The sequence below is a fragment of the Sarcophilus harrisii genome, chromosome 4 (genome assembly GCF_902635505.1).
Source record: "Sarcophilus harrisii chromosome 4, mSarHar1.11, whole genome shotgun sequence".
NCBI classification, from domain to species: Eukaryota; Metazoa; Chordata; class Mammalia; order Dasyuromorphia; family Dasyuridae; genus Sarcophilus; species Sarcophilus harrisii.
The window spans coordinates 193,955,719-193,971,490 of NC_045429.1; the positions used below are offsets into that span (position 1 = coordinate 193,955,719).

A 15,772-nucleotide genomic window follows, 5' to 3' on the forward strand; every position below is an offset into this window, starting at 1 on the left:
TCTGTTCAATAAACTTTTTGCTGCCTTTCAGTGTAATTTTTGTTTATGTTATTGTAATCTCTATCTCTATTATCCTGGTTCTACTTCACTCTGCATCAGTTCATGCACATTTTCTCACATTTCTTAGAATTTATCATATTTGTTTCTTAGGATACAAAAATAAACTCATTAGAATCATATACTCTAGTTTTTCAGCCATTGCCAAATTAGTAATACATTCACTTTGTTTCTAGGCAGTCAGCCAACAAATGTTTATTAAGAGCTTATTATATGCCAGGCACTTTGTTTAGCACTGGTGGCAGAAAGAATGGCAAAACACCATTATTGCCCAAAAGCAACTTATATGCTAATGGGGAAGACAGCATATAAATATGGACATGACTATATATACAGCATATATACTGTGAAAGCCTTGAAGAAAGTGGCATTTGAGCTGAGTCTTGAATGAAGCCAGATAGATAGGTAAGGAAGTACTATATTTCAGGAATGGGAGACAAGGCATGGAGTATCATATGGAAAGAAAATAAAAATAGTCCAGTGTAGTTGAATCAGAGTACAGGAAGAGAAATAAAGTAGGAAAGGACCAATGTTTTGAAGTCCTTTAAATGCCAAGTAGATGATTTTATATTTGCCCCTTAAAGATAATAAAGTGCTATTAGAGTTATTGAAAAGGAGGGCAGCATTGTCAGAACTATTTTTTGGGAAAATCACTTTGTTAGCTACGTGGTAGAAAACTAGAGTGAGTAGAGACTTGAGGCAGGGAGATGAATTAGAAGACTTTGGGCTGCACTTGGGTGATGGCTATGTGAGTGGAAAGAAATGAATGTATATAAGAAATGTGGAGTTAAAATGACAAGATTTTATAGCATATTGACTATATGGAGAGTATGAAAATGAGGAGTTTAACATGACACTGAAGTTAGGAGGATGAGTTACTGGAAGGATGATGCCCTCCAAAGTAATAGGAAAGCTGGATTAGAGGCAGTGTGGGAAAGATTGGAGGAGGAAATAAACAATTAAGTTTTGGGCCCATTGAGTTTTAAGATGCTTATAGAATAGGCAATTTTAAATATATAAACGATGAGTGGGGATGCCAGTGGAACTAGGCTTCCAGAGAGAGATTAAGGCTAGATAAGTAGGTCTGGATATTGAATTCATAGAAGTGATAAATGAACATTTTTTCCCCCCAAACAAAACATTTTATTTCCCAGGGTTTTATTTCATTGTTAGGTTTGATTTGCAAAGGTTATACTTCTTTTACTCTGTCTCTTTTCTTTCCATTTGAATCTTTTGGTGTTGGGTAATTCTCCACTGTAAAAGTAAAGTTAGAGTCATTCTTTATTGCCTTTTTAACTCTGCAACTTACTGATTATAGAGTGTACTGGTACTAATAAAGTCTCACATTCTCTGAAGAGGATTCCAGAAACCAAAATTGTGAGATCACAATTAGTTTTTAAAAACACATACATTTTCTTAGTCAAATTGACAGTATTTTCAGCTTATCTACTTAGTGGAAGTTTTCTTCAAAAAATATTGATTGATTTTATAATTTATCTTTTAAGATTTGAACATGTTGATATGGAAGAAATTCTTAAGAGGAAAAGAAAGGCACATCTAAGTTTAAGATAAAATTTATCTTTAGCTGCTCCTTAAATGAATTTGTATTTTTCTGTCAATGTTATAGAATTGTTAGCAAAATGCAAGAAATAATAACAAAGGTACCTGAATTCTTACCATGCTATCAGCTTATTCTTGCTAGTGACACAGCACATGTTAGCTTATGATGATCAGTAGAAGTACCTTTCAAACTAATGATTATAACAAGATGTTTTTTGAAACTTTTGAAAAGAGAATTTAGTTTTTACAGTTCTCTTCCTTACTTATTTCTTAGATGGTGTTTTTCATAATTGAGGTTTGCTGGATTTAAAATAATGTTGTTTCTTTTAATATATAAATATCGAAATTAATTCTCCTGCTTTATTTTGTGTTGATTATGTTAGCATATATATTGTAAAGCATGTGAAAAGTGCAACCTTGTTTTTTTCATTCTCTCTAAGAAAGGGAGTTTCGTGCTCCAACTTTGGGATCCCTGGAGAATTGCATGAAGCTTTCCCAGATGTCTGTTCAAGGTCTTCAGCAATTTAAGTCTCCCCTTCTTCAGCTTCCTCATATTGAAGAGGACAATCTTAGACGGGTTTCTAATCATAAAAAGGTATATAATTGACTAGATTTTGATTCTTTAAAACAAGTGCTTGTATGTTTGTATTAGTTTTGGTTTCATTAGATACTCTAAGAGAATAGCTTTTGTTTCTAATATGAAGTAGATAGAGACCATTTTGTTGTTTTTGTAGTGATGGTGTAAATTGTATGGTGACTTTTTTTTTTAATGGTCTCTAGAAAATGCTTTTTGTTACCAGGTTATTATATAATAATCAAGCTGGTTGTTGCATTGTAATCATTCAGTTAATTTTTTCTACCCAAATTGTCAGTTTGTGCTTTTATACATTTTAACTTTGAGGAAGAAGGTCAAACAAAATGTTGAATTTGATGTCTTAAAATTCTAAATAAACAGTACTTTGAGAAGCATAAAATATAAAACACAACTTCATAGTTTTTCAAGTCACTGACAATTTGATTAAAATACTCATTTTTCCCCTTTAATACTTAATAGGATTATTTAAGCTTATTTATTTATTTATTTTGTTTTATAAGTTCAAAATAAAAACCATCCAGGATTTGGTGAGTTTAAAAGAAATTGATCGTCGCAACTTACTGCACTTCCTAGAAGATGAGAAATATGAAGAGGTTATGGCTGTCCTTGGTAGTTTTCCATTTGTGACAATGGACATAAAATCACAAGGTAAGTGATGGTATTTTGTTACTAAACACTGCCACCTGTTTTGAAATATTAGTGTTTAGATGGTTGCTTAAGAAATCAAAATCCAACTTTCCCTTCTCTAACATTACTTGTAACTCACATGTCAGGCTCATCAGGAAAATTTATTTTAAAAAACAATGTACATATTTTTATTTTAAACTTAAATACAAAAATAGGGAAAAAAAAAACTTGCCATGTGCACAGCAGAACATGAGAGGATTCAAAATATAAAGCAATTAAATTTCCATTTCAAGAAAACCTATGTAATAAATACTATACATTCTATTCAGAGCTGCCCCTTTTCTTTGCTTCCTTATAGGTTTTCTTGTTATCTGCTGTGCACTTTTTTTTTTAATGTACTTTTTTTTAAAACTGTCTCCTATACCTCTCTTCCCCTACGACTGTCTAGTGACATTGACCTTCTTGTTGTTTTCTCAAATGAAACATTCTATCCCCTCATTGGACATTTCCACTAACTATTCCTTCATGCCAGAGATTCTCTGTCTTCAAGTCCAAGCTAAAATCATACATTTTACAGGAAGTCTTTCCCAGTCCCCTTTTATTTTAGTGACTTCTCTCCATTGGTTATTTCCAATTTATCCTGAATGTAGCTTGTTGGTGCAGTTATTTGTATTCCCCATTAGACCGTGAGTTCATTGATAGCAGAGACACTCTCTGCTTTTATATCTCCAGTGCTTAGCATACTGTCTGGGATATAAGCACTTAAAATTTTTTATTGACTGATTCTATATTGCTTTCTTAGTATGATAATGTGTATAAGACTTAGGTTTGGGAAAACAGTTTGTGTTATGAGGAAATTTGCAAAAAAAAAAAAATCTTCCACCCAAAAAAAGCAGACTTCATCTCTTACATATGGGCAACACTCATGCACAAAGAAAATAATCAGTCCAGACTGTCAGCAGGATCCAAAATATAACAAAGTGAATTGATTTGTACATAGTGATTTGAAGTAAGTAAACTGCAAAGTCATGTTTCAAGGAAGAGTCAAATGATGATAGGACTTAGGTGAAATCTTATATAGGGTAATATCTCTCTGCATGTCTTCAGACAGGTGTCATCAGAGGTCTAACATTCTATACTTCTGTCCCTGTGGTCAACCCAGTCAGCTTACTTTGACCTTCGCCTCTTCTTTCTCTTGTGTTTCAGCCTACACATTCACTTCTTTCTTCCTATAGCTCTTATGGCAGGCTGGAAATGGGCAATGTAGCACTAAGACCCTTTACTTAACTTTCCAAAGAAGGAGGTAGATGACGTGTTTTTTAGAGAAAGATAGTTTTCTTTTGTTGAGCTAAGACATAAACATTCTGCAGTATTCTAGCATATTTTTGTGTTTACTCTCATTATATTTGTTCCTTAGACTCAGTTTTGAGGAATAAGTAAAATTATTTTTCTCAATATCTTTATGGACTACCATTGTCAATATTAACAAGCATGATAACATTTTAGAGCTGGAGGAAGAAGTCTTTATTTTTTATCCTGAAGACCTCTATTCTCCTTATTGTCATATACTGTAAATTCCAGCAAAACTAGATTGTTTACTTTGCCACAAATATATTTTGTGCCTTTTGCCTCATATTATTCCTTGGCACTAGCCTCATTTATCTTCTTCTTCACTCCATTTGAATCCCTCTAAATCTTCAATGCAAACTCAAGTGTTCCCATCTTCATGAAGATTTCCTTGATCTTTTAATTTGCATCCAGCCTAGGGAAACAAAGAACTAACTTTGAGTTTGGTTATGTGCTCTGCTTAAGAATGCTTAATAAATATTAAATGCCACAGGGGTATATATAATACAGTTGGCTGGATTTATACTTAGTTAAATGATGGAACCATAAGAATATAAATCAATGGAATGAATTTAATTTAAAAGGTTCATATAATTGAATATGAAAGAGAATATTGTAGAAGATATGGGGATCAGGATGTGGAAAATCTTAAATGTCAATTTTTTTTTGTCTTGTATGCAGTGGAGAGCCACTGAAAGTTTTTTTGAAAAAGGCTAAATTATACAAAGTAGTGTTTTAGGCAAGTTAATATAGTAATAGAGTATAGGGATTAATTCAAGGGGATAAAAAGCTATGAAGATATAAGGGGAAAGGAAGAGGTGAAATCAAAAATGATTTTCAACTTTCAAGTGAAGATTATTAAGGCAACAAAATTAGAGAAACTAAGAGGTATTTGAGTTTAAGATGAAGGAAAAATATTCAGGTACCAAGGGGTGACCCAAAATCTGTTTTTCTGTGTCTTATGAGTTAAGAATGTTTTTTATATTTTTAAATACAATAAAATTTTCTTTTAAGATGTAAAAATCACAAGTAGCTCTTTGGTTTGCTGGTATACCCCTGGGGTAGATAATCACTAATGACTGAAATTTAGGAGAAAAATCAAAATTAGCATTTTTATATTATATATGATAATTTAAGCAACGAGGATAGATCAGATCTTTGAAAGAGGGAATGTAGTGAGTGATCAGAGCTGAGGACTTGAGCCATAACTTATACCCGTATTTTTGGAGAATAGGAGAGGTTTGAACCAGGGCACCACAAATGTCACAGAAGACAAAGTAGATTGGTCATTGTGATTCTACTCTTGTCAATTTATTTCTAAGAGATACATTACAGTATATTGTAATGCCAGTAATATTTTTTGTATAATTTTCAGACTATTACCAAGTTGTAGTTTCATATTAACTAATATTTCATAATACAGTTTATTTGGTGAGTACCAAAATATTAAATTTATAGGACTTTTGCTCTAAGTTAGCTTTGATGAAATTTTATTGTATAGGTTAACTTAAAACCAAGAATGATTTTCATTTTTTAACATTTTATTCCTTTTGTCTTACAGTGTTGGATGATGAAGATAGCAATAATATCACAGTAGGATCCCTTGTTACAGTATTGGTCAAATTGACAAGGCAAACAATGGCAGTGAGTAATTCTTTGTTGCTTTGCTTAACGAGTCTAAAAATGTATAATATATTCTTTTTTGGTTAGATTTATTTTAGTGGTGCTTTTACTTCAAAATCTCTGTGATTCCATTGGTATGGGTACTTTTTTCACAGATGTAAATTGTAGCATTTCCTTCTTTCTTTGATCTGCTCTTGCCTTCTCTCTTCCCTCGCCTCCCTTCCCCTCCCTTCCCCTCCTTTACCTTAGTAGAGAATTTCATGAGTTACTGTGGTTATGCATCATTGATGACCAAACTTGTGGCTGACCTAGGTCTGTACTTGGGTCTTTAATCAAAAGAAGTGGTTACATCTCACAGAGACCAAACTTTAATCCTGATGTCTTTCTTCAGATCTTCTTCAATTGTACCAGGAGAACCACTGTTCTGCTCCAATTTCTATTTGTTTTTAGCTGCTCTATGTTTACCCTGAAGTAGTTTTGTCTTATTTGTGGGGGAAATATGGAAAGCTTGGAATTTTCTGATCTACCCTGCCATTTTTCTAGAATCCTTTAACTAAGTGATTAAAATGTTTTTTCTTTGTTCCTTTTAAATTTGTTTCTTCTAGAAATTCTTGTTGAACTTGTGTGCAATTTGTATTTTTCTTTGAGGGATAGTTTGTAGATGTTTTCAAGTCATCTTCTATGTTTGTACCTTGAGCTTCCTTGTCACCATAGTTAGAATTTTTATGGTTGAATTCTTTTTGTTGTTGTTGCTTACTCATTTTTCCAGCTTGCTTTGGACTAAATATTGTATTGGGCTGTGCTCATCTCTGAGGGTTTATGTGGGATCTCTAGCCTGAACTTTTTTTTTTTTTTTTTTTTTAATGTCTGTGGCTTCAGTAGAAAGGAGTCTTTGGTGTTGCGCTGATAAGAGGGTTGTTCACTAGGTTGTACTCTGTAAATTCCTAATCTGGTTTGGATCTGTTGGCTTGTATATTGTTGAGTTTCTGTAGAGTGCAGTTCTGCTGTATTCTCTCATAGTTGGCTCCCTGGAAAAGTTCTACAAAATTTAGAACAGCTGACTCCCCTTTGGTTTGAGCTCCTGACTTAATTTATTCCACTGCAGTCTTAAATGTGGGTCTAAAGGTCAGAACTGAGTCTCTCCTCTGCTCTTGAGCTCAGAGCCATATTGCTAAAGTTCTAGAACTTCTTCCTTGCTCCATTTGCAGGTAGGTCCCTGCTCCCTAACAACTATAAATACTTCTTTCTACTCTGAAAATGTAACTTGATACTTGGTAATAGGCTGCTTAAGTGCCAGATTGTATTTGTTCTGTGCCCAGTGTAGTCTGGGGGGACCTTGGGATATCTTTCTGCCCAGGTGTTCAGCCCCCTTTTTGTTCTTGTACATTCCTACTGCTGCAGCTGCTGCCCCTGTAGCCTGCTATTGCTCTTTTTACCTCTGGTGACATTGCTTTGCCATGCTCAGCGCCAGCCCTCACCCCAGGGTCAATAGTCTTCTCATTTCTTCTTAAGCTTTCCTGAGCTAGAAAAATAACTTTCTTTGACTTTTTCTTGATTTTCCTGATCAGAATTTAGTTTGGCATGTTTTCTAGGTTGTTGGGGAAATGAGAGAGATGGGGAAGATATATTGGGAGGGGTAAGCAAACTATTATAGAGAAATAGGGCTTAGGGAGCAAGGGGGAAGAGTATTTCACTAGCCAATAGTATAGTATAGATCATGTACAGACAGAATGAAAGTTTAAGGAAACAGATTCAATATCATTAAGACCTATAACTTTACTGTGCCTACTCTTCCCTTTCTCCTGCTTTTTTTCTTGTTCTGTGTCCTCCCACTTTTGTGCCCCTCCCCAACATATATATACATACATACACACACACACACACACACACACACCCTCCAAATGAAAACAGAACAATGAAACAATGACTTTACAAAGATTGCCGTTGCTAATTAGGGAACTGACTTGAGATCTCTTGTGCAGAGAGAGGAATCATTTTTGGCCCCCACATATCTGTCTTCTGTCCTTCTATGAAGTACTACTTGACTGGCTTTGCTTCCTGTTGTCATCCATCATTTGTCTTTATACTTGTTAGGCCTTCATATATCTAACCCCTGTGTGTTCTTCATCTTGGTTCTGTACAAAACTCATGTGGCTGGCTCTCCCTCATTCTTCCTGACTCCTGCATGCTCTCTTAAACCATGTGCCAATCTTCTTCCTCCTTGGGTATGCAGTCCCTTTCCTGTCTTCCTTTTTTCCCATTAACAATATCAGTAGGCATATTTGTATGTAAAATTGTTTAAGTGGAATGGTCCACTTAAGTTAAAGCAAGATTAATTTAAAATCGGTCTTTTAAAATTACCTTGCTTCTGAATAGCAGTATTTTTTTTAATGGAAATCTGAGTAAGCTGAAGTTGATATTAAAAAAGAAAATTCAGAAAGACTTTCTATATTGATTGTTATACTGAAATTTTGCTATAATTTTCACTGGAGCCTGAGGATCTCTTATGTATCTTAGCTGAATTATATCGGAGAGGATATTAAAGTTGTAAAATTCATAATTAAAACTTCCAAAAAACTTCCAAGGTAGATATGATGGATTATAAATAATGTAGGTGTATTTTTGCAGCTAGATAAAGTGTTGTCTGTGGGGTTCTGTTTTACACACCTAAAAAACCCAACCAAAACCAAAAGCACTTTTCATATTGATACTGCTTTGTTATGAGAATGCTTTGTTATTTGATAGTAAATTTATCAATTGACCTTATTTCTTTTCCTTTTTTTTCCTTTCAGGAAGTATTTGAAAAGGAACAGTCTATCTGTGCTGCAGAAGAGCAGCTGGCAGAAGATGGGGCAAGTTAATTAAGAACTTTGGCTTGTGCTAATTGGTTGAAGACATAATCTTTTAATTGGGGAACTGATTGACTTGTTCATGTAGATTTTGGGGAGTTTTAAAAAACATTTATTATAATGTTTTTAATCTAAAATTTTATTCATTTAGCTTTTGAAATACATTACCACAATTCTCTGTTGTATATGTGCATGCTAAATTAATTGTAGATATAATTGTTGTTGTTCTTTTTAGTGCGCTATTCTTTGCACTTAATCTTTTCTGATATGTTATAGCAAGGTGATGCCAACAAAAATAAGACTAAAGGGTGGCAGCAGAAGAGTAAAGGACCTAAGAAAACTGCTAAATCAAAAAAAAAGAAACCTTTGAAAAAAAAGGCTGTCTCTGTGCCATTGCCCCAGTCAAAACAGCAGAAGCAAAAGCAGGCAAATGGTGTTGTTGGGAGCGTAAGTATTTTCTGTGTAATCAGATTGTCTTGTATATTGTTCTGTTGATTAAGCAAATTGGGAAAAGACTCCAGAGTAGTAGCTGAAAAGCAAGTAAATAATTTTGTACCTCTCTTCTCGTCAGGCTACTTTTTTTTTCTTTTCTTTTCTTTTCTTTTTTTTTTTTTTTTTTTTTGGCCAAAATTGATTGCATGTAAGAGAGGGATGACTTAGCATTTTGTCACAGGTTACTAAAACACACACACACACACACACACACACACAAAGTTCATTTTATCATTATTGTACAGTACTTACAACTTTGGGGATGGTTGAGTGGAGCCAAAATAGCAGAAGAAAAAGTGCATTCTAGATGAACTCTCCCAACAGTCATCTTTTCAAAAATTAGCCACATATTGGGAATAAAAACTTCACAAACAAATGCAGAAATATTTAATGCATCTTTTGTTTTGGACCCTACTACCTTAAAATAACATTGTGCCTTGGAAGAATTGACCAGAAACTAAGTAATCAGATCCTAAAGAATGAGTGGATGAAAGAATGAATCATAGAAATAAATTCTAGAGAAAGAACTAAGAAACTTTGACTACATATTAGAGCACACTTTATTTTATTTTATTGCTTTATTATTTTTTTTATCATGGCTAATATGAAAATATGTTTTCCATGACTTCAGATGCATAATGTATATCTTATTGTTTACCTTCTCAATAGATAGGAGACAGGCAGAAGGGGGAGAGCATTTGGAACTCGGGGAAAAATTTTTAAAGCATAATTTTGAAAGTTTTTGTTAGTGCATTTTGTTTCTTTCCAAATATGCCCTCTCCCGTCCCCCTTACAATAAGCATAAAAACAAAAAATATTTTTTAAGGATAAAAAACATTGTCCAATAAAATCATATTCTTTGCAGCAGGGAGGCATCCCTGTGTTTTAAATCATATTTTGGAAAAATACAAACTCTTGTAAGTCCTGCCAAATGGGAAGAGGCTTTGAATTTGGGTTTATTGATGAATCTATATATGTCATCAGGGACACCTCACTTAAGTGCAGAGGATCTGAGTGCAGGGGGATAAAAGTCATCTCTGTAGGAGCAATGATTAACCACACTAATAAAATGTGATTGCTTGAAATAATGAATATAATATTCAGATAACACAAAACTAACAATGCAAAAGTAATGTTTAGTATTTTGAATCATATTTGATCTTAGAACCTTTAAATAAAAAGTTAGTACTTCATTTTAAGCAGTCTTTAGAAAGCCTTTTCCTTAAACTTCTCAGACAATACTATTTCACCTAAATGATTTTCTATGTGAGTTATATTTTCATAATTCATTTCAAAAAACTTCATTAAGTATCTGTTCATTGCTCTTGGCTTTGTGTATTCAAAGATAAAAACAAACTAAACCACTTCAAAGAATTTCCATTCTGCCTAGGGTAGTTAAGCTAGTAATTACTTAGCTGGGTTATAACTTTTTTTTTTTGGAGCCTTTCTGCTCCCTGGTAATAATAAAAGTTTTGCTGTGGCTGTATTTTCTTTCTAGGAAGCTGCTATAAAAGAAGATGATGATGATGTATCTGACAAAGGTAGTGATTCTGAGGAAGAAGAAACAAATAGGGACTCCCAAAGTGAAAAAGATGATGGAAGTGACAGAGACTCTGACAGAGAGCAAGATGAAAAACAAAACAAAGATGATGAAGCAGTAAGTCTTGTATTATGAGCTTTTTAAATTTATGAGCTATACCTCCATTTACTCATTCTCAGAATTAAAAAAAATATATATTTTTAAAATATCATTATATTATTTGGATTTTTATTTTATAATAAGGAGTTTTAAAGGTCAAGGTCACAAAGCAAGTTGGGCCACAATCTGCTAATAGATCCTATTCTTTACTACTCAACCCCTTATTTATCTCCAGTGTTTACAAAAAAAAGGTTCTTAGATCTAAGATGGTCTATTTTGCCTTTTATGCTGGAGGGTAACTAATTTGAAATAAAAGACTCAGAGAAATTTTTTTTTAAGATTGGCTAGATCCAATCATGTTTGTGGCATATGAAAAAGAGGCAATGCAGAGAGAGAGATTGCAGATGTATGAGTGAAAGGGTTTGAGAAGAGAATTTTTTTTAAAAAAAGGTTGCTTTTTTTCCCACCAGAAAGTTAAGAGAAGGAAGGGAGAGGGAGAGATATTATTATATATTCTTATACTATATATTATATTATTATTATTATATCTCTTTTGAGGATTAAGAGAAAAAAGGATGATAGTAGTAGTCTCTGGAATGCCTTCAATCTTCTTAGTAAAGTATGGATGAGAGGTGATCAAGGATTTAAAAGAGAAATGATTTAGCACTGGCACTATAGAGAATATCATAGAAATTTTTCTATTCTCCTAAATACCTAAGTAATAATGAAAGCCCAACACAATAGTCCAGTATATTAATTATAAATATATAGTGGTTGAAATCAGCTTGATTTTTGCAATTTTGTCCAGCAGTGTTCAGTACTAAAAATGCAGTTGCAGAGAAATTGGCTAATAGAAGGTTCCGAGGTTGAGAATTAGCAGGTTGGGGTTGTTGTAAGGCTGGAGATGGGATTGAGTGAGAGCTTCTTGGTTAGTGACTTACAACAATGTATCAATGAGAAGTCAGAGCTGTGTATAGACAAATTAAGTCCTAACAAGGGAGGTGACTGGAAAATTAGGAATAAGTCAAGGGACAGGCAAGGTCTACTGAGAGTAAAAAAGGGCAGGTGTAATGTAATGGAGGAATACAAGTGTAAAAATAAGGGTTAGTTGATGAGTGGAATTTGAATATGCAAAAAATTAAAACTAGTACAATTCTATGGAACATGTGAGCATACCTTGTGAGAGACTGCCATGAGTGAAGAAGGGTGATTGTTGAGGTTGAAGATTGTTGTGGTGAGGAAGTAGAGGGGTTTATCTGTATGTTGAAGTTAGTAAGCTGAAAGTAAAAAATGGGAGAAAGCAAAATGAATGATAAAGTCTTTTAAACTGGATAAGTGACTGGGAAATTGGGAGAGGATAGTATTAAAAATGATGAGTATCTGTTTGCTATACACTTTGAAAGAAAAGATTATTGAGGAATATAAGAAGAAGATGGGAAAAAGGAGTGTAATTATACACAATACCTACTGTGTACTAACATGACACTACAATTAAAAGCACAAATTAAATGAGAAAAAAAAAATTTCCCCAGGATTTGCAAATGTGGGGTGGGGTTGTTGCTTTAATTCATAGGAAGAGGTAAAGTACTAATTATGTAGGCCTCAGAGTAGAATATTTGAGTATGTATTGTGTTACCCTCATTGCCTGATTTAAAAATAATGATTTGTCATTTATTTGAATCATTCTTCAATAGGAGTGGCAGGAGTTACAACAAAGTATACAACGGAAGGAGAGAGCTCTGCTGGAAACCAAATCAAAGATAACGCACCCTGTTTACAGTCTTTACTTTCCTGAGGTAAGTTGTATATAGATGATAGTCTTTTTCAATATTATTAAATATTTTTTTTCATTTTCTTCAGTATTTTGCAGTTTGTATATTTTCTGTGCCTTATGCTAATGAGTGTTATCCTGATAATGGTGATTATCTTAAAAAGAGGGTCATTTAGGATGTCACAAGTGACATCTTTTATCTTTCATGTAACAATTCCTCTCTGGGACAAGGTGCTTGATTATAATAGGATGGTTCCCCTTTGAGATTGTTACCTATGAATGCTTTTTCTTGAATTTTATTTTATAGTATGTTCCTAAATTCAATAAGAAAAATTTTGTAAGGTATATAATAAGGAACTTTTGTTGTTATTGTTGCTAAATTCATGAGGTAGTATCTTAAATCTAATAAATGAAACTTGATGGGGACATACTTCTCTAGGATTTCTAACATAATTCCTTTTTTTTTAGCTTTTGACTTGCAGAATTCAGATTCATTCTTTACATGCCTTTAGTACTTTGGCCAAAATATTAGGGTAGTCTTTTCCCAGGTGAAATTCATATTGAGGGATGTGGGAAATTTAGGGACTAAAATCTTCAGAGTTTTCCTATATGAATCTTGAAAGTGGCATGTATATTCAAATCAGTTCCAATTGTTTAGTAATGAAGAGAGTCAGCCACACCCAGAGAGAGAACTATGGGAAGTGAGTGTGGACCACAAGCATTTCCACTCCTTCTGTTACTGTTTGCTTGCATTTTTGTTTTACTTCTCAGGTTTTTTTCTTTCTTTCTAGATCCAATTTTTCTTGTGCAGCAATATAACTGTATAAATATGTATATATACATTGGATTTAACATATACTTTAACATATTTAGCATGTGTTGGACTACCTGCCATCTGGGGAGGGTGTGGGGAGAAGGAGGCGAAAAGTTGGAATAGAAGGTTTTGCAAGGGTCAGTGTTGAAAAATTACCCATGCATATGTTTTATAAATAAAAAGGTATAATAATAAAAAAAAAAAAAGAAAGAAAAAGTGTCATGTAGCTAGAATTCAGACATTTTAAAATTTAAAATTTTAAAACATTTTAAAATTTAAGTATTTATTTAGCTATAGAATATCTCCATGTATTCATGAAAGCATTGACCTCCATTAATGCCTCCTCCTTGAACAAAATTCCTTTAATGAAGTTGTTTTGGGAAGTAAGTCTTGCTGAGGTTGTCATAGGGAGCAAATTTCTCAAATCTTTAAAGGAGAGATGGAATCTACGTCTTGAAACATATCTTTTTAGTTCGGTCTCTAAAAGTGATGAATCTGACAATGGAACATAAATCTTCACTGTACAAAATTAACATATTAAGTGAATTTTAAGTTCTTGCTTTTTCAAAGGAAGTGCGATACATAAAAAGTTTGCTAATTTAGGGTTACCTGAGAGTTCTGTACATAAGAGAACTCGGGTATTTTTTTCTTGGTGGTCTTCAGTTTTATATAATCATACACTTTAATATTAGAAAAATAATTACCTTAGTTTATATTGTTGTATATCTTAGTCATATAGAATTTTAATATAAAATACATCAAAATAGAAGCATTCTAGGATGGTTTTTCTTTTGAAATTAGTTGTTTTAAAAAGACTCCAGTTTTAAGCAGTTGTTAATGCTTACATAATAAATATATATTGCTAATGCAGTCCTTGCTGCAAAAAAAAAAACCCAAAAAACAAACAAAAAAAAAAACCATGGGGTGGTGGTTTACATTCCACTGGAATTGAGAGTACATGTGCTTCCTTTTGGGGGCAGGGATAAAAAGTATCCACTGAAAGGTAATAATTTTGCTGTGCCTTGATGGATGGAGAGAAGTTAAACAAATAGAGGTGATGGGAGTGGGAAAACATTACAGCTACTTGGATCATTCTGTATAGCTGAAGATTAACAGAAGACAAAAAAAAAAAAAAAAGAAGAAGAAAAGAAAACATCTTTAATCATTTTAGTGAAAAATCTTTTATCTTGTTTACTTTTTTAAAAGGGAATTCTTGAACTTTTAATCTTTTCTTGAAAAGTTCATTAAGAACACCAGTTACTGAGCTTTTTTTTAAATAACCTGTTGATTTTTAGAACTTGTTGAGCTTTATTCACCTGTTTACCACTATTCTAAATGATACTTGATGACAGTACTTTTCCAGCTCTTGTGTCTATTTATCTTACTTACCCTGTTATCACCTGGCACTTCTTATTGCCATCTTTGCACCTTCCTGCAGCATCTTCCTTTTTTTCTGCATAGGGGTTAAAAAACACAGGATGTTAAAAACTAGTTAGATTGCTGTGTAAAATGAGAGCAAGAACGTTGGCAGAGAGCAGACCTTCCTAGGGATGTTCCCTTTTCTATCTTGGAGCTCATGTGGTTGCTTCATCCTACTTTCTCCAGTCTTCTGGGTGCTTTTACTAATGATGACACTTCTTCTTGTGATAGATTTCTGTCCCCCTCTACTCCACCTTCAGAAATACTCTGGTTCCATTACCACCTTGAAGCTTTCCTTATCCTCCTCATCTCAAACTGGTTTCTCCCTCAGCTTGGACTTTAAATCAGGTGTGGTTTGTAGTAGACCACCGAGCTCCTTTCCAACTCTGAAGATCTATGGAACAACTTTTCTTGCTCAATCCTCTGACCTTCTCTCTGGTTTTATAATTTCTATGTAGCATTCCTCTGTCCCACACTATATATTATCAATCCTCTCCCCCTTTTCTTTCCCAACAGCTTGTAGTGCCTTTCCCTCTGAAATTATTTTCCATCTTCTTTGTACATAATCATATCTTGTATATCCACTAATTCAGGTATTGTCTTTCCTATTAAAGTGTGAACTCTTAGAGAGTGGATATTGAATTTACCTTTCTTTGTATCCCCTGTGCTTGCTTAGCATAATGCCTAGCACATAATAAGAGCATACTTTTCAAATTGATTATGTATTTTGATAGCTCCTTTTGATTTACTATTTGGTTCTTGGTTCTCTGATAGGTGAGCTTTCCAGATAAAAGAACCCTATTTTTTGTACTTTTTCTTTTATAGTATTTGTCAAATCATCTGATTATAAGTAGTTTTAATTAGGGCAGTCTTCCTGGTTTTAAAATTTTTATTGATGCTTTTTTTTTTTACACTGTTTTCTCTTTCTGATATATCTTTTTTCCTGTTTAATGTAAAGTTATTGTTTTTTTCCTAATGA

At 33.4% G+C, this 15,772-nt stretch overlaps 1 protein-coding gene across 1 annotated transcript in view; it reads left to right on the top strand.

The window, feature by feature from the left end:
- Positions 1-15,772, top strand: part of SEC63 (SEC63 homolog, protein translocation regulator) — a 66,766-nt gene that overhangs the window by 44,530 nt on the left and 6,464 nt on the right. Inside the window, exons 12-18 of the mRNA XM_003769336.4 lie at positions 2,058-2,212; positions 2,713-2,860; positions 5,748-5,830; positions 8,602-8,661; positions 8,935-9,105; positions 10,649-10,807; positions 12,484-12,585. Coding sequence (XP_003769384.1) covers positions 2,058-2,212; positions 2,713-2,860; positions 5,748-5,830; positions 8,602-8,661; positions 8,935-9,105; positions 10,649-10,807; positions 12,484-12,585 — 878 coding nt within the window. The remainder of the gene's footprint in view (positions 1-2,057; positions 2,213-2,712; positions 2,861-5,747; positions 5,831-8,601; positions 8,662-8,934; positions 9,106-10,648; positions 10,808-12,483; positions 12,586-15,772) is intronic.